General features: G+C 48.7%; 1 protein-coding gene across 1 annotated transcript in view; it reads right to left on the bottom strand.

Annotated features, from left to right (window-relative positions):
• Positions 1-3,768: 3,768 nt before the first annotated feature.
• CMTM7 (CKLF like MARVEL transmembrane domain containing 7) overlaps positions 3,769-25,495 on the bottom strand; it is a 42,144-nt gene continuing 20,417 nt past the window's right edge. The window contains exons 2-5 of the mRNA XM_059939074.1: positions 13,096-13,269; positions 8,535-8,633; positions 5,955-6,036; positions 3,769-4,366 (exon numbers count right to left, since the gene is read on the bottom strand). Coding sequence (XP_059795057.1) covers positions 4,353-4,366; positions 5,955-6,036; positions 8,535-8,633; positions 13,096-13,269 — 369 coding nt within the window. The 3' untranslated portion in view covers positions 3,769-4,352. The remainder of the gene's footprint in view (positions 4,367-5,954; positions 6,037-8,534; positions 8,634-13,095; positions 13,270-25,495) is intronic.

Raw genomic sequence — 25,495 nt, 5'->3', positions numbered from 1 at the left:
TTAGGCAATACATCGAGCGACGCTAGAATTATGTAATAAGAAAAGCAAAGGTGTGGTGAATGGTAGATTCGGAAGGGAAGAGGACCGGGGGTGGGGGTGGGGGATGGGAAGCGTGTAGTTACAGTTAAATGGAGGCTGCGGTCGCAAACCAGAGAATTATGATTCATCTGAGCGCCTGAAGTCCAAATAAAACGTGCAAGTTGAGCTTCTGTTCCCGAACCCTGGAGTCGGACGAACCGGGCTCCCCGCGGCCACCAAAAGGCGGCGCTGCGGGCGCGGGCGGCCACCTGCGGGGTCCGGTGAGTTTCCCGTAGAAAGGCAGGCCGAGCCCCTGGGGAGCCGCGGCGGCGCCGGGCAGCGCGCCTCGGGCTGGGGACCCGGCTCCCGCTCCCCGGGGAGGGCCCCGCCCCCGCCCCCGCCCAGCGGTCGGGAGGAAGCAGCTGACTTCCTGCGTCCCCCCCCCACCCCCCGACCGCCCCCGCGCCCACCCGCCCCAGCACCGCCGCCGGGGGCGGGGTAGCAAACCTGGGGCCGCCGCAGGCCGCAGCCAGCCCCACTCAAGTTTTGTTTGGCCTAAAAATCCAGATTTCCACTTCTCTCAGTCACTTGGGGAATGAGGGTTTCTTTTTCCTTTTTTTTTTTACAGTTTTGGTCAGATCAATAGAGTGCCCATTTTCCTGGCTGCTATCACTCTTCAGAACTGAGCCCTGCGCAACGCTTCATACCATAGTATTTCCTCTTTTGCACAACTTTATATATTAATCATGGTCTTTTTTTTTTTTGGCATAATTACTTATCTATACAGAAAATTACAGTAAATCCTCAACAAGCCACCAGTGGCCTCAGTCTCCTTACAAGGTCCAGAGGCACCAGGTGTTCTCACCGCGGTCTCCTGAGGAAGTTTCTCCTGGTTTCCTGCCCCCTTCAACCTGGGCCGGTCGCTGTGTCCATTTGTCTGGTGCCCCGTGGGCAGCCTGGCAGCTCCCTTCAGGGCAGGGGGTGCCTGACTTTTTTTTCTTTTTTAAAGCAGAGAAATCCCTTTTCTCAATCTAAATCCCCCATGAAATTCCATTATATAAAACAGGAAATATAGTATTCATATAAATTACTCATTTACATTTATAACATTGACTTCTTATGAATTGAGTCTAGAAGAGTAATGGGATTAATTTGAAAAGCGCACGATTTGGAGGAAGGAGCTAACTGGGGCTGTAGCCTCATCTTCCATTCATTCCGCTGCTTGGTCCTGGTGGCAGGAGTTGGAGGAAGCCTGGCTCGCCCAGGACGTCGTGGAAGGTTCTCAGCCGCTCACCTCCCACTCCTGGCGTCTCCCTGGACCAGCCCAGGTGCAAGGCCAGCCTTCCCCGAGGGCTGCATGAGGCCAGGGAGCCTGTGCTGGAGCATGGCCGGCCCAGGGGTTCCCACCGTTCAGTGCTTGCCACTGATAACAGAAGAGTGTGCGTTTTAAGATGTTAACATATATTTTGCACATAAAATCGACATCTGTGAGCTCCTCGGAGCACCTGTGAGAGTTTACAGGCTGCAGTTCAGAAACCACTACAGTGGGGAAAAGATGGCGCTGAGAAGGGGCCCAAAGGTCTGCGGTGTTTCCATGGCAACAGAAGTTAGCTATCCTTGCTAAGGAAGAGGCCTGGGAGGTGGTGGCACAGGGAGTGGGACAGCTCTGGGTCACCTGAGCGTCCTGGCTGGAGGCCCAGGCTGAGGGCCAAGCAGGTCACCATGTCTGGAAGAGAAGCCGCCAGGCCCGCTGCAGCACAAGGGCTGTTGTCAGGCCAGGGCCTCCGTCAAGAACACACTTGTTTCCTTCTCTGGGCCTCCTGCAGACACCAGGGCCACCTGCCTGTGGAGGAAACCAGCTAGCACAGGCTGGCTCTGGCCCCGCCCTGCCTGCCCACCCAGAGGACCTGGGTGGGGTGGTCACAGGCCAGACCTGGACTCAAATCCCAGCTCTAGCCCTAACCTCACTTCCCCTCGGCTTTCTCCTTGGGTCTCCCTACTCCACAGCCCGACCTTCAGGATAGATGTGCTTCCTAGCAGGGCCCTCAGAGAAAGAGGCAGTGCTTTGGCTGCACGCCACCTCCTGCAGAGAGCAGCACAGCTAAGCTGTTTTCCAGAGCCTCTCTGAGCAGCAGTCTTTCTTGTGGGCGGTGAGAAAACACCTGTGCAGAGGCCTGCCAGACAAAGGGCCCTAGCCCACTGTCCAGCCCTCCTCCCCAGGTCTCTGCTGGCCAGGAGCTGCCCGCTCGTGGGAGATGATGTGGGCAGACCCACTCTGGTCTCATCTCCCAGTGTCCCTAGTGCCACAGGTGCCAACGCCCTATCCTGGGCCTGTGGTGGCCACAATGAGCCAAGGCTGGCTCTTGGTCCTTGGGGCAGGTACCTGACTCCCATCCTCCCCCCATGGGTCCAGTCTTCCCTCCTCTCACACCTTGGCTTGGTCCTGCCTGGCTGGGTCTGTGCAGTGGGTCACCTCCCCGTGCTGGGACAGAGTTTGGCGTACGCATGGGCACTCCCCCTGGGTGAGCAGCCCCAGAGAGCACCTGGTGTAGAGAAGACACCCACATCCTGCAGCCTGTATCCTTTAGACCTGCGACGCTTAGCTGTTAGAACACGGCGCTGGCCTCTGCTGGGCTGTGGTGCCTGCTGTGGGGTGTGCGTAATTGGACCTCTGCCTTCCTCCATTTCCCAAGTAGCTTTGCAGCTACTTAGGTGCCTTAGACAGAAGGTCCTGCATTGCTTTAAAAAAAGAAAAAATTGTGGTAAAATATACATATAACATAAAAGTTAACCGTTTTAACAAATTTTAGTTATACAGTGCAGTGGCATTAATTACATTTAGATTATTGTGCAGCCATCACCACCGTCCATCTCCAGAATGTTTTTTTTTTGGCTTCTCGCCATGTGGGATCTTAGTTCCCTGACCAGGGATCAAACCCATACCCCCTGCAGTGGAAGCACGGAGTCCTAACCGCTGGACCACCAGGGAAGTCCCAACCAGGATGTTTTCATCTTCCCAAATGGAAACTGCACGCGTTAAACACTCACAACCAGGGCCCCTCCCTCCAGACCCTGGCAACCACCATTTTACTTCCTGTCTCTCTGAATTTTGCCTACGCTATGCACCTCATGTAACTAAAATCATACAGTATTTGTCGTTTTGTGTCTGGCTTATTTCACTTAACATAATATCTTCAAGGTTCATCCATGGTGTAGCATGTGTCAGAATTGCCCTCTTTTTAAAGGCTGCCTGTGTTGCTTTTGAGTCTTGTGTAAACAGTACTGGCTTCCACCCTTTACATCAATTTACTTTGAAAATACACAAGGGCTTCCCTGGTGGCGCAGTGGTTAAGAATCCGCGTGCCAATGCAGGTGACACGGGTTCGAGCCCTGGTCCGGGAAGATCCCACATGCCACGGAGCAAAGCCCGTGCGCCACAACTACTGAAGCCCGCGCGCCTAGAGCCCGCGCTCCGCAACAAGAGAAGCCACCACAATGAGAAGCCTGCGCACCGTATGGAAGAGGAGCCCCTGCTCTCTGCAACTAGAGGAAGCCCGCGCCCAGCAACAAAGACCCAACGCAGCCAAAATTAAATAAATAATTTATAAAAAAGAAAGAAAATACTCAAATCTTGAGAGGCCAGGACTATCTGCATCCTCTGCTCCTCTTACCGCCGGTGGGGCACACAAACCCAGTGGGCCCCCAGGTAGCGCTCACTTCACAGCCTTCTTCTAACTTAATAAGAAATCCTTCTGCAATTGGCCAAGTCAACATTTTATTTAAAAACATACAAACACGTACACAATGGTAACAAAAGGAAAGGAACCGAGATCTCCTATTTGGGGACAGGCTGACCGCATGGTGCTCCCATAAGCCTCACTTTAAGAAAGAGGGTACCTTCAAGACCAGATTTCCAAGCGAGATAAATTAGGAGGTGGCTGTGTTTTCACAAGAGGATTTAAGGCAGCGCCCCTCCCCGAGGGCTGCGGAGAGCGGAAGGGTTCGGCAGGAATATTCAAAAACCACCCCCTTCACCTTAACGGGGGGAGGGGGGCATCAGTCCCTGAGGCGGTTCTAAAGCAGGAGGGAGAGATCATATTTCCCTGGAGGCTGCTTTTCTTTCCCGGACGGGGAGGAATATTCTCTGAGGAAGTGAAGAAGGCTGGCCTGAGAGGCTGGACCCGCTCAGGAGCCGGAGGAAGGGCCCCTCCCGCACCCACCGGCCCGGGGACCCAGACCCCGGTCTCTCCTGCGGCCGCCGGCTCAAGCCCCTCCATCCGCGTGGGTCACACGTCCTGCAGCGCCTCCTACAGGGCTGGCGGGCTGTTAGGGTATCAGACGGCGGCATCTGGGAAAGGAAGCGGAAGAGTTGGCAGAGCTCGGCCAGCAGGGCTGCCCAACGGCTGCGCATGCGCTGCCTCCCCCCCGCCCGCACCACCGCCCGTGGGAATGATGATTCCCCTCCCTGCTCCTCCCCACCCCAGCCAGGTCTCTTCCTCAGAGGTCCTGTAACTTCTTCAGCTGTTTCTTTTGGCTCTTCCTCCGTAATTTTACCTAGTATATGTATACTTATATTTATAGATTACTTTTAGACATTACCTATTAACTTTTTCGCATTTTTTTATCATTCATTTTTTCTTAAGACAGTTTCACAGACATATAATTCATATACCATACAGTTCACCCATTTAAAGTGTGCAATTCCGCCGCTTGCACTATATTCACAGAACTGTGCAGCTACCCCAATTTTAGAGCATTCTCATCGCCTCCAAAAGCAGCACCATAGGCATGCGCAGTCACCCCTGTATCCCTCCCCCCAGCCCTAAGCAACCACTACCCTACTCTGTGTCTCTGTGGATTTGTCTATTTTGGACATTTTTCCTAAATGGAATCCTACAATATGTGGTCCTTGGTGACTGGCTCCTTTCACCTAGCCTTCTGTTAGCTTTTTGCCACTGGGACCATTAAGACTGAAGCGCTGCTGTGGCAACCTCTCTGCTGGGCAAGGTAAGGTGCTTCGATATTTTTAATGTATTTTTAAAAAACAAAGAAAAAGAAGAAAGAAAGGAAGTGCTGGATCAAAGAAAGAAGTAAATTAACCGAAATAGCTGGTTTGACTTTCAGCAATTCTATTTCTAGGAATTTATTCTAAAGTTAAAAAATATTAAGTGTGTGTATAGGGATATATGTATAAGGATATTCATTACAGCACTGTTTAGTAGGAAAGAATTTTCTTTTAAAAAATAAAAAAACAAACATAAAGTCCCCAAATAGGAGACAAGTAAACTACGGCACCGACACGCAGTGGAGCCAGTGCAATACCGTGGAGCCATGAAGGATGCCAGAGAAGGACACCTAATGATGTGGGGAAAGTGCCTGATAGGGGGCTAGGTAGAAGCAGAGGAGAAGGTTACAAAATAATACATGAACTCTGATCCTTTAATAAATGCACATGTGCAGGGACTTCCCTGGCGGTCCAGTGGTTAAGATTCCGCGCTTCCACTGCAGGGGGCATGGTTTCGCTCCCTGGTCGGGGAACTCAGATCCTGCAAGCTGCACGGGGCAGCCAAACAAACAAAACAAGCACATCTCTCTATATGTATACTCAGAGAGGAAATGCAGGAGGGATAGACACCCAGCAGGTGCTGTTTCTGGGTAGTGTGATAATGGTTTTTATTTTTAAAAATTTCTTTTTCTTATTTCGATTTTCTAAATGTACTACATTTTATTTTTGTCATTAGGAAACTCATTTAAAGAAAACGCTAGGCCATCAGAGACGCAGATGTGAGGGTGCCCCTGGGCGCTGTGGAGACAAGACGGAGCAGAGGGTCCTCTGCAGCAGGGTGGTTCCCTACTGCCGAGCTCCAGAGCCTGTGTCCTCCCGTTCCTGAGCAGAGGGAACCTTCTCGGTCATCTGTTTTCAGACCAGAACTCACCTGTTGACTGGGTCACGCACGAGATCTTGTAGGACAGCCACACGCTCGCCAGGCAGAGGAAGGTGGCCAGGAAACCGAAGATCTGCACGGGAGAAAGGGGGCAGGAAGAGCCCAGGCCAAGGGCAGTCACGCGGCAGCCCTTTCTGCTGCTCATCCCTGGGCCTGTTTCCTATACCAGCTGTGGCTGGGAGGGAGCTCAGGGACTCAAGTGACCCGGCCACCCGTCCTCGCTCAGGTGTGGAGGTGACGCCCGGGCCCGCAGCTAGGACACAGTCAGGCCTCCGGTCGCCACCCCTCACCTCTTCTCTAGGCAACTACCTGCCCACGCTCGGGTTTATGTTTACAACCGAGCTGGGGTCAAGCCACCGGACTTTAATTATACTGGGCTAATACGACAGAAAAAGGAGGAATAGTACATTTTAACTTGGGTTTTTAACACATTAACATTCAAATGGATTTTCTTGGTGTGGTAGCATCATCTGCACTTCATCCGTAAAGGCTTTCTGTCTGTCTGGCTTTACAGCTGTGTCGGAGCCAGAAGCTGAGGCCCCAATACCTAGTCTTAGGTTTGCATGTATTTAAGTAACGTTAGGCTGAAATAAGTTCAGGCAGCGCTCCTTTCCTTTCTGTGCTCAGCTGTGAGCACCTAGCCCAGAGCAGCCGCCTCGTTTGTGATAAGGAAAGGGCCTCACGGTGGCTCATTAAATGATGGAGCAAGAAGCAGGCAGGGACTCAGGTGTCTTTGCCTGGAACTTGGAAGCCTGTAGCCTCTCCTGACTTGTCAACACTGGCAGCGGCAGCAGCTAACACTGACTGAGCACTTACTTCGTACCACGCAGTGTTCTAAGCCCTTTAAAGGAACCCGCACAGCTCTGCCAGGTGGGCGCGGCTGTTACCTCTCCCCGCTCATTTTTCAGCTCAAGAAACCAGGGACAGGAGGTCAACTCTTCAGGCCAGGAATGTGGAGCCAGCAAGGGCCAGACCAGAGATCTGAGCCCAGGGTCCACCTCTGCTTGCCTGTTGCCCAGGTGCCCTCGGGCCCTCCAAGTGCACGGCTGGGAGCTCCCTGAGGTCCAGAAGGAACGGCCCAGGAGCAGCCAGACCAAGCGCAGGATTATCCAACCTAGCTGCTGGTTTCCACACGTGGCTGCCCGTCACCCCACCCCCGACCCCGTCCATTGCTGTGGCTCCTTTTGTACCAATTGTCTGCACCACATAATCAGCCTATTAGAGCCTGTCCTGGCCTCTCATTGTCTGTTCTGCACAATTAGCACATTATACACCATCCCAGTCTCCAACTGTCCACACTGCATAACTGAACAGTTTATTATAGGGCTACACAATGCTCTTCTGGATGACAGTGCCTTGTGTGCTAATTGTTTCATGTGCCCTGGCCTCCTAAGCTAGATCACCACTTTCTCATTAGCAGGGACCATGTCTTTTCATTTCTTCTGGCCCCTCGCCTGGCCCATGCTTGGTCCTAGGCACAGAGATCGTGTATGACAAATGGGGTTTATTGGGATTCCAGGGCTAACATTGTAATGTGCCACCTCAATCAGGAAACCCAGTGGGAATCTCCCCACATGGTCCTGAAACACAGCGGGCGCCAAGCTCTTCTGTGCCCCCTCTGCCAGCCTGCCTGCAGCTGGGCAGGGGGCAACCATCCCTCTTCTTGGAAACTGCCTGGGGAGGGGGGGAAGGTGCTTAAGGGGCACGAGTGCTCGGGGGTTTGGCTGCCCCTCCGCGGTGACCTTCTGCCCCATGCAGACTCCACCCCTCCGTGGAATTCCAGGCACTCACCCACTCTTGGCCCAAAGTCAAGAGAATTTTGGTACCGTGTGGAAGTGAGTGACTATCACACAGAGAGCTTTTCTTAAAACTCATTTGAAAAGTGAGGCAAATCAGTTCTGGCCTACAGACTTCCAAACTGTAAACAATTAGCTAAATCAGAAATCAGATGACAGGAATCTATAGATCTTTTTAAAATAATGTATATACACATATGTGTATCTGTGTGATAAATATATATAGCTCCCATAGCACTATGTTTTGTCCACTTCCATGCTACTTCTATTCAGGTTAGCAGATGGGTCAATTTTCACCTCTGAAAGGTATAGGAGTGTTATTTCCTGGCCTGAATACTGTTAAAAGTCAGGAATGGCAAAGCTAGGACTCATGGCAGATTATCACTAGCTGATCACAATAATGTTCCCCTGGGCTGGAAAGAGGCCTCAGAACCTTTCCCTGAACGGGGCTGAGACAGCCATGAGCAAATGACCAGAGTGAACATGAGAATTAAAACCTACTTGCCCCCTGATTTAAGCAGTGGCTGTAAGAGAAAGAGGCCTGGGCCGCTGGGGCCATTTGAGTTTGTAACAGCCCTGCCCATCCACCTTCTGACACCCTGCCCCGTGGGCCCAAGTTTAAGGCTCTTTGGAGACCACTGCTGGTGGATCAAGGTCCGGACTGATTCTGAGAAAGAAAGGCCCCAGAGAACAACCCCTTTGCTGCCCTGAGAGGAAGAAAATGAGCATTCGGAACAGGAATTCATTCCTGCCGCTTCCCGGAGAATGTCCTCACCGCTCCAGCCACCAGTCGGCTCTGGCTGTAACTCTTGGAAGCTGCCACGATGGACGCGATTAGGAGGAGCAGGGTACCGATTAAATAGTGCAGGAGTTCCTGGGGGCAAAAACAAAGCAGAGCAGTGGGTAGGGAGCTCCACTCCTGGTTCTCAGAGGCACCTGGGCGTCAGGAGAGATGCATGGAGGGGAGGGAGTGACACTTCTTCTTCTCCCTGTAACACCCCGGCAGGAGCAGTGAAGCTCACAGGCAACAAGAAAGGAAGGCCAGCCAGGATGAGGCCACACAAGAGAGAAAAGATGCCAGGCAGGCAGGAAGAGAGGCGACAAAGAGAAAGGGTGCTTCTCGGGTGAGGAGAGATGTCCCCTTAGGACCACTCCACTCCTGAGGTCAATCTGTCCATGGTACCTTGACCTCCGGCCAAAGCTACTAACAAGCAAATGAGCTGCTTGCAACTCCAAGGATGGAGAGTTTAAATGAAGCTCCAGCTCTGAGAAGCAAAGCCCCTTAAAAAGATGTATGCCTTCGCTTCTGCTTCAGAGAAAGTTCTGGGCTAGCAATGTGCTGGTTTTGGTGGCTGCCTGGAGGGTCTCCCCATTCTGTGAACAAAAGTCCTCCCAGTTCTGTCCTCATTTTGTCTTCTCTCTTCTCTTCTGTTGGAAGTGTGCCCTCAGGCCAGACTGCCGAGGGGTCTGCAGGAAGGGCTGACTCCGCCTTTGCTTCCCTTGGGTCCACAGGGGCACCCATTTCCGCCCCATTCACTCTCCGTGATAAAATGGGGTCTTTGCAGGCCCTGGATGAGGCGGGGCGCCTCTGTCATTCGACAACAAGGGAATGGTTCGCCTCATCCTTTCCCCTCCCCACAAACGCCAGATCAGAGGAGAACTGGGGCTTAGGGCCATTGACAGTGGGGTGTGCTCCAGAGAGGAATTTATAGCTGTCAAGGCCTATATTAAAAATGAAGAAAGGTTTCAAATTAATAACCTAACTTTTACCTTAAGACACTGGAAAAAGGAAAGCAAACTAAACCTAAAGCAAGAAGAAAGAAGGAAATAAAGATTGGAGCAGAAATGAATGATACAGAGAATGGAAGAAAAACAGAGGAAATCAATGAAATCAATAGCTGGTTCGTTGAAAAGATCAACAAAATAGAGAAACCTTTAGCTAGACTGATCAAGAAAAAAGAAAGAAAACATTCAAATGACCAGAATCAGAAATGAAAGACAGATGGGAATTCCCTGGTGGTCCAGTGGTTAGGACTCGGTGCTTTCACTGCTGGGGCCTGGGTTCAATCCCTGGTCTCGAAACTAAGATCCCACAAGCCAAGAGGTGCGGCCAAAAATAAATAAATAAATAAAAGTGGGGACATCACTACTGGTGTTACAGAGTTAAAAAGGATTTTAAAAGAATACTATGATCAATCGTATGCCAATAAGTTAGATAACTTAGATGAGATATTCCTAGAAAGACATGCTACTGAAAGTGACTCAAGTAGGAATAATCTGAATAAAATTTATAATAAGTAGAATCTGAATTAACAATAAAAACACTACCCACAAGAAAAGCTCAGGACCAGGTGGCTTCACTGCAGAATTCTACCAAACATTTAGAGAAGAATCAATTCCAACTCTTCCCAAACTCTTCTAAAGAACACAAGAGGAGGGAACACTTCCCAGATCATTCCATGAGGCCAGTATTACTCTGATAACAAAACCAAAGACATCACAAGAAAACTAAAGGCCAATAATATATCTTATGAATACAAACGCAAAAATCCTAGCAAACCCAATCCAGCTACACATAAACTGAATCATACACCACAGCCAATCAGAATTTATCCCAGGAATGCAAAGTTAGTTCCACATGTGAAAATCAATGTAATACGCCATATTAATAGAATCCTGGGGGGAAAACCTACATGACTATCTCAACAGACAAAGAAAAAGCATTTGACAGATTCTAACACCCTTTCATGATGGAAACACTCAACAAAGTACGACTAGAAGGTAACATCTTCTATTTGATAAACCTCCTACAAAACCCCCACCTAACATCATATTTAATGATAAAAGATGAGTGCTTTCCTCCTAAAATCAGCAACAAGATAATGATATCTGCTCTTGCCACTTTAATGCAACATTCAACTAATTTCTTGCAATGAGCCAAGAAAATGAAGCAAAAAGCATCTAGATTGGAAAGGAATGTAAAACTGTCTCTATTCACAGATGGTATGCTCTTATAGATAGAAAATCCTAAGGAATCCACTAACAATCTATTAGATCTAATAAATGATTTCAACAGGATTGAGGGTACAAGATCAATATACAGAAATCAATTGTATTTCTATCCACTTGTGATGAACACTCCAAAAATGAAATTAATAATTACATTTGAAATAGTATCAAAAAGGATAAGATACTTAGGAACACACTAAACAAAAATAGTATAAAACTCATACTCTGAAAACTACAAAACATTGTTGAAAGAAATTTTAAAAGATCTAAATAAATGGGAAAACCTCCCATGTTCATGGATCATGACTTAATATTGTTAAAATGGTAATACTCTCCAAACTTATCTAGATTCAGTGCAATTCGTATTAGAATCCCAGCTGACTTCTTTGTAGAAACTGAAAAGCTGATTCTAAAGTTCATATGAAATGGCAAAAATCCAAAACAATCCTGAAAAAAAAGGACTAATGGGAAGACTCACACTTCCTAATTTCAAAACTTACTGCAAATCCATAGTGACCAAGGTAGTATAGTAAGATCAGTGCAACAGAGTTGAGAGTCCAGAAATAAATCCATGCATTTATGGCCAACTAATTTTCAACAAGCTGCCAAGACCACTCAATGGGAGAAAGAATAGCCTTCCCAACAGATAACTGGGACAACAGGATATTCACATGCAAAAGAATGAACCTGAATCCTTGCTTCATACTATATGCAAAAATTAACTCAAAATGGATCAAACACCTAAATGTAAGAGCTAAAAGTATGAAAGGCTTAAAAGAAAACACAGAGGTGAATCTTCATGATCTTGAATTGGCAATGGCTTTTTAATATTATATCAAAACCATAATCAAGAGAAAAATATAAATTAGATTTCATCAAAATAAAAACCTTCTCCTTTAACAGATACTGTCAAGAAAGTAAAAAAAAAAAAAAAAAAGAAAAAGAAAAAATTATGGGAGAAAATATCTGATAAAGGACATTTAACTAGAATATACAAAGAACTCTTACAACTCAAAAAAACAACCTAATCAAAAAATTGGCAAAGGATGTGAAAAGACATTTCTCTAAAGAAAATATACAAATGGCCAAAAAGCACATGAAAAGATGACTAACATCGTTAGTCATCAGAGAAATGCAAATCAAAACCACAAGCTGTAACTTCACACTCACTAGAATTAATAAAATCTCGAAGTTGGAAATTAACAAGTGTTGACAAGGATGTGGAAAAATTAGAACCTTTATATACCACTGCTAGGAATGTAAAGTGGTACGTCCACTTTGGAAAACAGTCTGGCAGTTCCTCAAACAATTAAACATAGTTACCATGTGACCCAGCAGTTCCACTCTTAGGTATATCCCCAAGCAAAATGAAAATATGTCCACACACAAAGTTTGTACACAAAATGTTCATAGCAGCATGATTCATAATTGCCAAAAGGTAGAAATTCATAATTGCCACATGTCCATCAATGATGAATGAATAAACAAAATGTGGTATATCCTTCCCATGGAATATTAGCTATAAAAAGAAATGAAGTACTGATATATGCTACAACATAGATAAACCATGAAAACACTCTACTAAATGAAAGAAGCTAGTCACAGAAGACCAAATATATGAGTCCATTTATATGAAATGTCCAGAATAGGAAAAGTTACAGAGGCAGGAAGCCAATTAGTAGTTGCTCAGGGCTGGAGGTGAATGAGGGATAGGAGGTAACAGCTAAAGGGTACAGGGTTTCTTTTTGAGGTGATGAAAACATTCTAAAAATGACTGAGGTAATGGTTACACAAGTCTGGGAACACACTAAAATCCATTGAATTGTACACTTCAATGGGTAATTGTATGACATGTGAATTATATATCAATAAAGCTGTTTTTAAAAAGAATATAGTGGGAAGAAAAAACCCTAGCAACTTCTGACATGTTTCCTCAGACTCTGCCAGTCGACTTCAGCTGACAAATCTTATCAATACTCACACAGTGTAAATACCCATCACCCCTGTCGGCTTCTTCCTTCCATGTTCCTCCTCCGAGTCACACACACACACAGCCCATTTTCTGTCACTTGAGAAAACAAGCACTGAGGTGAGAGGCACAGGCTTCTTGTAGCTGGAAGGTGAGTTTTAGAAACCAGTGGTGAGTTTTAGAAACCAGTGGGACATGAGGCATAGACGTCCACCTAACAGTGGGAAATTCAGAGCTGAAGCAGCCAAGGATGGTGCAGGAAGGCGGGGTAGGCAGACAGGAAGGACTCCGTCAGGTCTCAGTGCCCAGCCAGCATCCTGACTCGTGCAGGCCGAGAGCAGGCCCGGCCACTCCTTACCGACAGGGGCCAGCTGATACAGGTGAGCACGCGGTACAGGCGGAAGAGGTGGACCAGGTAAAAGGCGAGAATCATGATCAAGTTGCAAACGGTGACCACTTCAAAGTAGCTGTAGGCACTGTAGCTGGTCCACAGAGAGCTCCTCACGCAGATGAAGGCGATCAGCAGCGAGATCTGGGACGTGAACACAGAGACATCAGAGAAATGCCCACCCAAGATGGGCACCCAGGGAACGAACAACAAAACAACAGAAACACAACCACAGGGAACTGAGGAGCTGCCACAATCCAGGTTACCCCATCACAAATTGGCTGGAACAGTGCAATTTTCCACAGTACAAGCTTTTGAAACACAAGCCATTGTGAATGCTGAGGACGGCAGGGAGTGGTCTGTTCTCTCTGTTCTCTGAGGTCCATGTGCCAGCAGGATGCATCCTCAGGGAGAGGGCAGGAATTCTGGAAATACCCAGGCAGGACCACCTCCCTTATTTGCTGGACCTCCACGGAGTCAGCGTGATATTGAACCCCAGGTTTCCATGTTAGGCTGAACTGAAGGAAGTTGCCAATATTTGACTGTTTTTGACCCACCAAAACGTCAGTTCATACATATAAACTACCAGCTGGCAGACAGTAAGTTACTGTCAACGAAAAATCAAATAACCAGCAAGCTAAGAAGAAAGAAAAGAGCATTTTATTCGAGCCACCCTGAGGACTATAACCTGGGAAACAGATTATCAGAAGCTCTGAGAACTGCTCCATTGATCAGGAGTTAGAAATGCAGTTTTATATATACATATATATTTTTTTATAAATTTATTTATTTATTTTTGGCTGCGTTGGGTCTTTGTTGCTGCCCACGGGCTTTCTCTAGTTGCGGCGAGCGGGGGCTACTCTTTGTTGCAGTGCGTGGGCTTCTCACTGTGGTGGCTTCTCTTGTTGCGGAGCATGGGCTCTAGGTGCACAGGCTCAGTAGTTGTGGCACATGGGCTCTAGAGTGCAGGCTCAGTAGTTGTGGCGCACGGGCTTAGTTACTCCACAGCATGTGGGATCTTCCCGGACCAGGGCTCGAACCCGTGTCCCCTGCAATGGCAGGCGGATTCTTAACCACTGCGCCACCAGGAGAGTCCCGCAGTTTTATATATTTTTGAGACAAAGAAATTATGTATCATATTGACAGGTTAGCATTGTGTACACAGTTCCTCAAGTGTTTTGTTTTGTTTTTTCAATTATGCATGTAGAGACAAACATTTTAGTCAATGCAACCCCTTATAGGAGATGAAAAAGAAATATATTAATCATAGAATTACAATGCTGGCATGTGAAGAAAGGGGCCAGCTTTTTCTCAAACGTTGATCTCATCCTCCTGCTTTGAGGAGGTCTGGTTAATGTGTAATGCAGATGCACACTGCCCATGGGGTAAGGCCTACCACAAAGGGGGCATGTCATTTGTTGTTGCTGTTTCTGTTTGTTTTTTTCTGTTTGTTTGTCCTGCCATAGAAAATTTACGATTTTCCTCACCGTTACCACTTACTGATGCTTGATGTACATGATCTCCTTGAGACTCCCCACAGCTCTACCAGGTCAACAAGATCATCCCCATGCTCATAAGGGGAAACGGAGGCACACAAGCCCCCATACTTAGCTTAAGGCTACGTCCACTGTAGGCTGCGGAGGCACGATTTGAACCTTAGTCTGTCTGATTCCAGGGACCCTGTTCCTCCATGTCAGATGCAGCTTTGCCTTCCAAAAACTGTGAGCCCTCACCACAAACGACCTGAGGAAGGCGGATGTGCCATCAGATGTGTGGGAATCCTGACTACAAGGTGGTACTTGCTCCCCCCCGGGCCTGCGGTGAGAGCTTGCTAAGTATATTGTTACATGAATGAATGAGTGTGCAGAATCAATAAACTAATGACCTAGTAATGAATGAACAGATCAGGTCAATTATTAGCAACATAAGAATACCATGGAAGGGCAGACTGGAAGAGGGGAGAGAAGATTCTGAGTTTCTGGGAAGGCCACTCACAGAGAACAAAGTCTTGTTCACCCCACACAGGGGATAAACCAATAACACACAGGTGTTAAACGTATGTAAAGTCTCAGGGTCTATTTTAAAAGTACAACTAATTTAGGACAAAGCTTAAATATTTCACACTGCCTCTTTCCTACTGAACAGTGATTCTCCAAGGGGGTGTGTGTGTGATTTCGTGTCCTATGGGACGTTTGGCAATGTCTGGAGACGTTCCTGGTTGTCACAGTTGCGGGGGGGGGGGTGCTACCCACCCTCCACAATGCACAGGACAGGCCCCGTAATACAGAACTATCTGGCCTCAAGTGTAGCCTTCAAACTACTGCCCTACTGTGGAGAAACCCCGCTGTAGAAAATGTGAGTCTACAATGAGAATTAGATCACGAAATGGATCTAATGCTGGTTAAAGTGGCTAACGCTAAAAACTCTATTTTCCAAAGCCCCTCATTGCTAGCATTCTACCAAGGTCCTCGGGTACAGGGACACCAGCTAGCAAAGAACACTCAGCTTGAGCCTAAAGTGGGCATGAAGAGTGTTCTGCTTAACAGATCAAAGCAGAAGAGTGTGGCCCTGACACACAGGGACCCTCAACATTTGCGTATTTCCCTTTGCTAATGAGCAGCAAGAGGATTTTCATTTTTTCAGTTCCTCTCCAGCCAGTCGGCCACAGTGACATAATGATTCACACCTAGAGGTTGTTTTAAAGCCTCAAAGGGAGGCTTTGCTTCACTCAGGAGTGTGCATGATGGTCAGAGCTCTGCTGCCCTATAAGCCCCCATTTCCAGGCCTCGTCTCTCTGGGGAGTCTGGGGGGTCTCCCCAGCCTTGCACTGACCCTCTCACACACACACTGGGGCATTTTAATTCAAGGCCTGCCTTAAAATGCAAATAACCCAGGATTATGCAGTGGATTTCTAGGGGGAGAAGCTGTTTTGCACCTAATTTAATTCAAAGATTAAAATAATTTTTATAAGTCTTCATCTGTGACAAAGTCTGCAGACACGTGGGTGGGAGTTTCCCCAACCAACGAAAGGGGCCCGGGCAGGTCTTCCCCTCTGAGCCCCGGGGCTGAGCGCCGTGCAGCAGGAAGTACATTATTGCTCTACCCCAAACTGTCTCAGACCTGTCTGGGAAACCTGACTGTGAAATAAAACTTCCTGAATTCTGACCCCTGGGTCTCAGGCCACCTACCACGTGCTCTTCTCCAGCAGAGCCCAATTTTGGACAATCTCGTTTAGACAGCAGATGGTGTGTACTTGTGCACACTACCGAAAGTGTCCTTTTTGCCGAAGGAGTCATTTATTACTACTTTAGCTAGCCAGCATCTTAGCTAGTGCACTTAAGAAAAAGAGAGACTTGATTGACTCTAAACTTTTCAAGAACTCCTCCAGGGCCAGTGGGTAACCTCTGCAAGTGCCCTGAATCCTCTAGATCAATACTCAGGGGGCAGCCAGGAAGGTGAAGCAGAAGAAAGGACAATGGAGAGAAAAGGCCTGGGATGTGGGCGACCGCCCCGCTCCCCGCAACCAGCCCTCTCAGGACCTCTTCTTCCCCCACCCTTTTTAAAAAATTGAAGTAGAGTTGATTTACAATATTGTGTTAGTTTCAGGTGTACAGCAAAATGATTCAGTTATATGTGTGTGTGTGTATATGTGTGTGTATATATATATATACATCAGTTATACATATATGTTCTTTTTCAGATTCTTTTTCTATTATTCAATATTACAAGACATTGAATATAGTTCCCTGTGCTGTACAGTAGGACCCTGTTGTTTACCTATTAGGACCTTTTCTTGTTCTCAGTGAGAAAAGCCTGAATTCAGAGAAGCTGAAGTGAAGAAGGCTGGGAGGCTTTTGGAAGACACATACAGTTCTGTTTATTCATTTATTTTTTTTAAAAAATTTATTTATTATTAGTTTTTGGTTGTGCTGGGTCTTCGTTGCGGCACTCGGGATCCTCGTTGCGGCATGTGGGATCTTTTAGTTGCGGCATGCAGATTTCTTAGTTGCAGCACGCATGCGGGATCGAACCCGAGCCCCCTGCATTTGGGAGCACAGAGTCTTACCCACTGGACCACCAAGGAAGTCCTGGTTCTGTTTGGAGTAACGTCAATGTGATACCACCTAAAGGACTCACTTGTTTCTCTGGGTGCTTCCTAGCTCCTCTCATAAAGGTCTGTTTTTTTATTTTTTATTATTATTATCTTTTTTGGCCTCACTGCGCGGCATGTAGGATCTTAGCGCCCCGACCAGGGATCAAACCCATGCCCCCTGCAGTGGAAGTGCAGAGTCTTAACCACTGGACCATCAGGGAAGTCCCAGGTCTGTTCTTTTATAACGAACTGTCATGAAAAGTTGAAAATAAGGTATCTAACATAAATGTCCAGGGGTTTAAAAGTCATGTTGCAAGAACCCTTAACTCAAAGTCGGGTCTCACAGACCCACCGCGGCATGTTTACAGCCACTGGCCTTCCCTCAGATTAGAAACCACCTCGTCCCCCTCAAACCGTGTCCTTTCTGACTCCATGCTATCAGAATTCTTATCAGAAAGAAGAGATCATTTTTGTGAAAGCAGCAGTGTGTTTCAATTTCACAGGAGACGAAGCACACTGAACATTACCTGAAAGAGACGATTGTCCCCTGAGAATTTTGCAACTAAAACAGGCTGGTCCCTAAGTCCATGGCCAGGTGCCAGGCAGCAGGCCCAGGCCTGGGTGGGTCTCCCTCAAGGAGGAAATGGAATTTTGAAGTCTAAGATGGACAAGTTCTGGAGAAGCCTCCAGAGGCAGTGCTCAGGAGATGACCTCTGGTGGTCTCAGGGTCCCGGCTGCCTGTGCCCAGGGACATTCCCCCGGCAGGCCTGTCCCCCGATGCCCTGCCACGTCTGGGGCACTGAGTGTGCCTGTGTCTGGCTGCAGATGGCACCAGACACCTCTGTTTGAGAGGCCGGGGCTGGATGCCAGCAGGTCACCCACCCCACCCTCTCGCAGGGTTTTTATTCTGACCTTGGGATAATGTCTCAGTGAGAGAGACAGGCAGGAGGAGGGAAAGCAACTGATAAAAGGCAACATCAAAAGGCCTCAGACCAACTCTAAGAGGCTTTTCTGGAAAAGCCCAGGAGATGAAAGCCAAGCTTGTTCAAAAAGTCAGAGAGGTGGACGATGATACAGTGATGGGAAACTGCATTTGTAGATGCAAGCAGGCCCCTAGTGACTCTGCTTGGCAGCGGGCAGGCAGGCAGGAGACTCTGCAGTGTTCCAGCTGTGGCTGAGCTCTGCCCTGGGGCGCGGGGAGACGCACCTGTCTGCTGGTGAAGCCCCCTCTAGGGACCAGGAAATGGCCCCGTGCAATCTCATGAACAGCCATGTGCCAAAGGATTATTCATTGGTTATTAAAATTCACTTATTTTGCTTTCTTGTATTACAAAGATCACACGTCAAGTTGTAAAAAGCACTTTATGGGCTTCCCTGGGTGGCGCAGTGGTTGAGAGTCCGCCTGCCGGTGCAGGGGACACGGGTTCGAGCCCTGGTCCGGGAAGATCCCACATGCCGCGGAGCGGCTAGGCCCGTGCGCCACAACTGCTGAGCCTGCGCGTCTGGAGCCTGTGCTCCGCAACAAGAGAGGCCGCGATAGTGAGAGGCCCGCGCACCGCGATGAAGAGTGGCCTCCGCTTGCCGCAACTGGAGAAAGCCCTCGCACAGAAACGAAGACCCAGCACAGCCAAATAAATAAATAAAATTAAAAAAAAAAAAAGCACTTTATGACACGTCTTGGAGCTCTTTAATGGTACATATACAGATCTACCCTTTCCTTTTAATCAGCTGCGGCTTCACTGGACTCAGGGTCTCTCAACCTCGGCACCGCTGACACTGACCAGGAGGACGCACTGTCGTGGGCGGCTGCCCTGCAGGACGCCTAGCTGCCACCCGGTCTCTTGTTTCACATGTGGATTTCCTTTCTGTCGCACTGGCCCTCCTTGCCTTGATGCTCCACAAAGGACAGCCCTTCGCGAGCACTTACTATACCCAAGCCCAGGGCTAAGTGCTCTACAATTTTTAACCAAGTTCATCCTCACAACAGTCCTAGAAGGTAAATACTACTGTCATCATTTTACAAGGAAAATGAGGCACAGAGAGGTTAAGTGACTTGCTGAAAGTCACACAGCAGGGAAGTAGAGCCAGCTGGGCCCCCGGCATGCGACTGCATGTCCTTGCTCCCCACCATGATGCTGCCCTGCCTACAGGACCTGCTTGTTTCTCTCCAGGACCGTTTCCTGGCTCTTGCCTCTGTTTTCAGCCAAGGGCTTGAACTCTCTGTCCAGTTCCCACTAGGGGCGAGCACGGAATAGCCTGTGGGACCCCGGATAAAAGAAGGGAATCCTACCCTGATTCAGAGTCCCACACACTCGGAGGCAGGGCTCTGGGGCTCCAACTCAGAAAGGTGGGCCCGTTAAAAATGGCGGTCATGTCAAGTGTCCTGCTCAAACAATAGGGTTACTCTAATTACATAATCAATACTTATTCAGTATAGAAAATTAATTCATACAGGTGTCTATTTAAGAAAACAAAAATCACCCATAATCCCACTTCTCAGAGATAACCACCACCCCTGGTATTTTGGGGTATTTCTTTCCACATATGGATGTTATGAGCACATATGTATTATTATTCTTTTTTGAAGATTGGATTACATGCTATATACAGTTATATACTCTGCTTTTTAAAAAGATTAAGTATTTTATCATTTGTAGTCTCTCCTCACTCGGTTATTCTGCTTTAGAGCTCCAGCAAGCTGTGTATTTCACCTGTTTATTTTTGTTGTCACCCCCCGAAAATAAGCCCCCTGATGATGGGGGTTTTGATCTGTTTTGCTCACTGTTGTTGCCCCAGAGCCAGGAACCCTGAATGGTGCGTGGGTTCTCCATAGTTATTTGTGGCTGGAATGAATGAATACCGTTTATGGTGCACCCCTGAGGCCTTCCACGTTCCAGGCACTGGGCAGGGCCACGCTCCTGCTCCCTCGTGCTGAGAGGGGAATAGAGAAAGGAAAAAGCATCGCCCTGGACAGGCCCTACCTTTTACGCGCGGGAGGAGACCAGTACGTTTGCGGTTCTCCTGCGCATCTGAAACAACTGCGAGCTTTAACCCCAGAAGCAAGGGGTCACCAGGGAAGCTGTGCAAAATACACACGCACACGTTCAGGTGTGGATCAGGCCAGAGTGACGCTTTGACAAGCTGGCCACCCCAGCCGGGGCCACCGCTGGCCAGTGCGTTCCTCATTGGAGATGGGTCAGCTGTGGGCACACGGGCAGGGCCCAGAGCGAATTCCCTGCTCTACCCCCAGGGCCCAGCACAGAGGAGGCCTTCAGTGACGTGTGTAGAACTGCATTTGGGGTGAAACTGGATTCTCACCGGGACCCCGTAGTAAACATGGCCTGTGGGCAGACTGCAGCCTCTTCTCCGCAATCATGTCCCCTTGGCTCTCAGATTACAGGAGGCAGCACTGGACACAGGGGTTTGCTTTGGGGGCACAAGCAGGAGGGGGGCTGCCTTAGCAGGGGCCACCACAACAAGCAGATGGAATGCCCAGCAATTGAGACACACCCTGAAATATTTATGGATGAGCCAAAACATAGTATAGGAGCTGCTTCACAATAGTATGGGAGCAAGTGGGCATGAGAGGTCTTTGGGGGATGATGGAAATGTTCTAAAATTGGATTACGGTGATGGCTGCACAACCCTGTCAGTTTACTCAAAATCACTTAATAGTATGTTTAAAACGAGTAGCTTTTACAATATGTACATTATGCCTCAATAAAGCTGTTAAAATGTAATATGGGAAGAGTAAGGGGATGAGGATGTATTTCAAGGAGGACTGGGCATGAATTGGTGACTGTTACAGCAGGTGATGAAGGTGACAGTACACCCTCTTAGGATGCGATGAGGATTAACTTCAGTTAACACATGGAAAGTCCTGGTGCTTCACCCCAAACAAGTATGCAACGAACTGTGAAATAACATTAACAGTGAACTAACATGTGAGGGTTAATACTGAGCATGGGGGACCTCCCTGGTGGCGCAGTGGTTAAGAATCTGCCTGCCAATTCAGGGGACACGGGTTCGAGCCCTGGTCCGGGAAGATCCCACATGCCGCAGAGCAACTAAGCGCATGCACCACAACTACTGAGCCTGTGAGCCACAACTACTGAGCCCGCGTGCCACGACTACTGAAGCCCGTGCGCCTAGAGCCCGTGCTCTGCAACAAGAGAAGCCACTGCAATGAGAAGCCCACGCACCGCAACAAAGACCCAACGTAGCCAAAAATAAATAAATTAATTAAAAAAAAAAAACTGAGCATGGGCTTGGGAGGCACTGCTGGGCTCAACACCAAATTGTCAAATATCTTTAAAAAATGCATATCCTTTGACCCAGTAATGCCATCTCTAGTAAATTATCCTACTGAAACAGTGGTGGGTTTTTTTTTTTCCTGGTTTTTTTGTTTGGCCTCTAGTCTTGCAGAATCTTAGTTCCCCAACCAGGGACTGAACCTGGGCCTCGGCAGTGAAAGCGCTGAGTCCTAACCATTGGACCGCCAGGGAATTCCCCAGTGGTGGGTTTTCAATTGAGGGAACACAATATTAATCTACAGGGGAAAACATAGAAAATACATTAAGTGCTCTTTTTTAAGATTCTAAGATCAGGATAAAATCAGATGATAAGACCCCTGTGTGCAGCCAGGGTCTGACTCAGAGTAGGAGCTAGTGTTTCTCAGAGGTTCCCTGATGAATAATAGAAATAAAATAAAAGAGGCTGACTGCCAAGAATCTTCTCCAGGACCGGGGGAGCAGGGGCGGGGTCCACAGCCCTTGCTGGGACATGAGCTTTTTACAAAGTGCTGAAATAATGATGATGATTCTCACGAATGGCTACTACTCATTAGGTACCTCCCACGTGCCCGGCACAGGGTTGTGCTATTATGACTCCCCTTCTACAGATGAGGAAACAGATGTGGAGAGGTGCCTGCCCCAGGCCATAGAGCTATTTGCACAGAGATGGGATTCAGTCTTTTCCATCTGCTTCCCAAATGCGGTTCTTAACCACAGTACCCTGCTTCCTGCCTCTTTTATGTGTTTTTTTTTTCCCCAAGCTGTGGGACTGGGCAGATGACTTCATCAGCAAAGCTTTAACTGTAAAGCTTTCCCTGAGGACTCAATGGGCTGGGGTAGAAGACGGGGCGGGACCCGACCGGGCTGCACAAGAAGCTTAAACTCTCTGCGACCAGATATTCTGACTCCCTCGGCCTCAGCAGTGCAGGGTAAAAGTAACATCCGACCCCCCGTTAGCACACTGTGGCTGTGTTTTCCAAAAACGGCCACAGCAGCATTTCCAGGCTGCTGTGCTCTTCCAGAGCCTTGCTGCTCCCCACCACGAAGCAGAATCCATCCGCTCCCCTTGAATCTGGGCAGCCTTGGCACCGCCTGGAATGTGGTGGGATTGACATGGCAGGCCTCCCACGGCTGGGTTAGGGGCCCCGACATAGCTTCCCTGTGGTCCCCCCCATCTGCAGACGCACCCCTGGAACTCTCCCACCAGAGGTCACTTGGTGAGGCCACGGCTGGGCGTCTGGCCAAAACCCCAGCTGAGGGCTGGTCACCAGCCAGTATCAACCACCACACGTGAGAAAGCGAGTCTTCCATCATTCCGGCCGCAGCTCTCGAGGTCTCCCAGATGCAGCCCAGTCATCCTGGAGCAAGGACAAGCCCCGTTCACTGCATCCTGCCAAAGCTCCTGACCCACAGACTCTGTGAGCGTAATAAGTGGCCGTTTTACAGCTACTAACCTTGGGCGTGATTTGCTGTGCAAGCACAGTAGCTGGAGCAGGCGCTTAAACAAAAAAAAAGGTCCCGCTTGGCCTGTTCTGAAAGTATGCATTGTTCTGGGTTTCGTGTTTTGATTCTTTGCAAGGGGAAGTTGAGGTCCGCTCAGAGGGCAGTGGTGGGCCCAGGTGAGAGATCACATCTGCGTCTCGCACCTGGCACTCTGGCTTAGACACGTCCCCTCTGCGGAGATGCTCTTGGGGCAGCTCAGCTGGAAGGCAGCTGTCGCCTCCGAGAACCTTGTCGCTGACTATTACATAATGAAGCCGCTGTAAAGGGGACGGCGGAGGATGGCTCGATAGATCCCCACCTCCGTCCCACGTTGCATCCGAGAGGATGCTTGTCCTGGATCGTCCTCGACGAGAGGCTCTGATGGGGCAAAAACTGCTGGGCCTGGAGGCTCCGGGTTCGATTGAGAAAAATGAAAATGCCAGTGACAGTCAGAGGCTACATCCTCGAGCTCTCGGTCTGGGCTTCCCTGCAGCTGTGGCAACTAAGAGGGAAAAGCAGGAGCCCAGGACGGCTGCCTTAGCATCCTCTCGGCCCACCCCGAGTGGCTCAGCTGGTGAGAACCACTTATTTATGCTTCCTGGTAAGATTTCACTTGAAAAGAAGATCCTCCTACCAGATACATCTACGTATTGATTTTCTTTAAATTCAGGGCGGCAACTGTCTACACAGTGCTGAGCAGAGGCAGGTCCTTGAGTCTGGGGAGCGGGTACTGCCCACCATGAGCTCTGCGACAACGCCACCTCCCACCATGTCACGAGACTCAAGCTGCTAGGCTGCTGCTCCCAGAGGGTGACAGACACGTGGATAGTGCTGAACCCAGTTACTCCAGCGGAACCCAGCTCAGATCAGACTAGAAGCTAACCTCGAGGCATGGAAGCCAGCCCGGGTCATGATTAGCAGGGTCAACCCCAGCTGACCTCCGTCATGTGAGCAACAAACACTCATTGTTGATGCCACCAAGATTTTACGACTGTTTGTCATGCAGCAAAAGCTAACCGATGCATCTGTTTTCAGAATTTCCCTGGTTTCCCATTTAGGCAACCCCAGTTTTTAAAGTGAAAAGAAGAATAAATTATTTATTCAGTGATTATTTATTGAGTCCTAACCATGTTCCCAGCCCTGCTGAGGGACACAAGGCTACATTGGGTTCCACTTTGCCAAAAACAATCCTACAGAAACCTTGATGCAGAAGAAAGGGTTATGCCACTCAGTACTTTGGCCAGATCCTGGGGAAGTAAATATTTGAAGAAGCTGTGCGGCCGGCCCCAGCAGGAGGCCTGGTATCCAGCCCTGGGCACGTGCCAGAAGTAAGCGCCTGCTGAATTTGAGAATGCGGGTGTGGGATACCTTGATTAAAAACCCAGGCAGCGGGGCTTCCCTGGTGGCACAGTGGTTGAGAATCCGCCTGCCAATGCAGAGGACACGGGTTCAAGCCCTGGTCTGGGAGGATCCCACATGCCGCGGAGCAACTGGGCCCGTGAGCCACAACTACTGAGCCTGCGCATCTGGAGCCTGTGCTCCGCAACAAGAGAGGCCGCGATAATGAGAGGCCCGCGCACCGCGATGAAGAGTGGCCCCCGCTTGCCACAACTAGAGAAAGCCCTCGCACAGAAACGAAGACCCAACACAGCCATAAAATAAAAAATAAAAAAAAACAAAAAACAAAAAACAAAACCCAGGCAGCATGATGCCAAACCAGTGCCAGCCTGGGGGAAAAAGAAATTAGTCTGGGATAAAAAATGACAAAGCAAATACCTAAGAACCATTAAAGGATTGTAAGCATGTGTCACTGATGGAAAACCACAGTGGTTAAGGATGCATGACTGTCGTCTGGTATCCTGTGAGGAGTGGAGAAGGAAGCCTGAGTGTTGGCCAAAGGCCGCCTCCAATCAGAATGAGTGAGGCTGAAGGGGAACAGTAAAGCACAGCCAGCAACCATGATAGGTCAAATTGCCACTTAACAAACACAATTACTAATGGGCCAGTTAACCTCGCTGGGCCTCAGTTTCCTCATCTTTAAAATGGGGATAGGGCTTCCCTGGTGGTGCAGTGGTTAAGAATCCGCCTGCCAATGCAGGGGACATGGGTTCGAGCCCTGGTCCGGGAAGATCCCACATGCCGCGGAGCGACTAAGCCTGTGCGCCGTGACTACTGAGCCTGCACTCTAGAGCCCACAAGCCACAACTACTGAGTCCATGTGCCACAACTACTGAAGCTTGTGCGCCTAGAGCCCTGCTCTGCAACAAGCCACCACGGTGAGAAGCCTGCGCACCGCAACAAAGAGTAGCCCCTGCTCGCCCCAACCAGAGAAAGCCTGCGCGCAGCAATGAAGACCCAACGCAGCCAAAAATAAATAAATTAATTTTTTAAAAAGTCCTTGCAGAGGTATTTTGGGAAGAGTAAACAGGATGATGTCTGAGAAGCTCTTAGCACAGAGCAGCACTTAAATGGCGGTTCATTGAAGTGCAGCGAGTTGTCACCG

Source organism: Balaenoptera ricei, chromosome 11, assembly GCF_028023285.1.
Source record: "Balaenoptera ricei isolate mBalRic1 chromosome 11, mBalRic1.hap2, whole genome shotgun sequence".
Classification (NCBI taxonomy): Eukaryota; Metazoa; Chordata; class Mammalia; order Artiodactyla; family Balaenopteridae; genus Balaenoptera; species Balaenoptera ricei.
The sequence above is the reverse complement of the archived record's forward strand: the minus strand, read 5'-3'. Positions and strand labels throughout refer to the sequence as shown.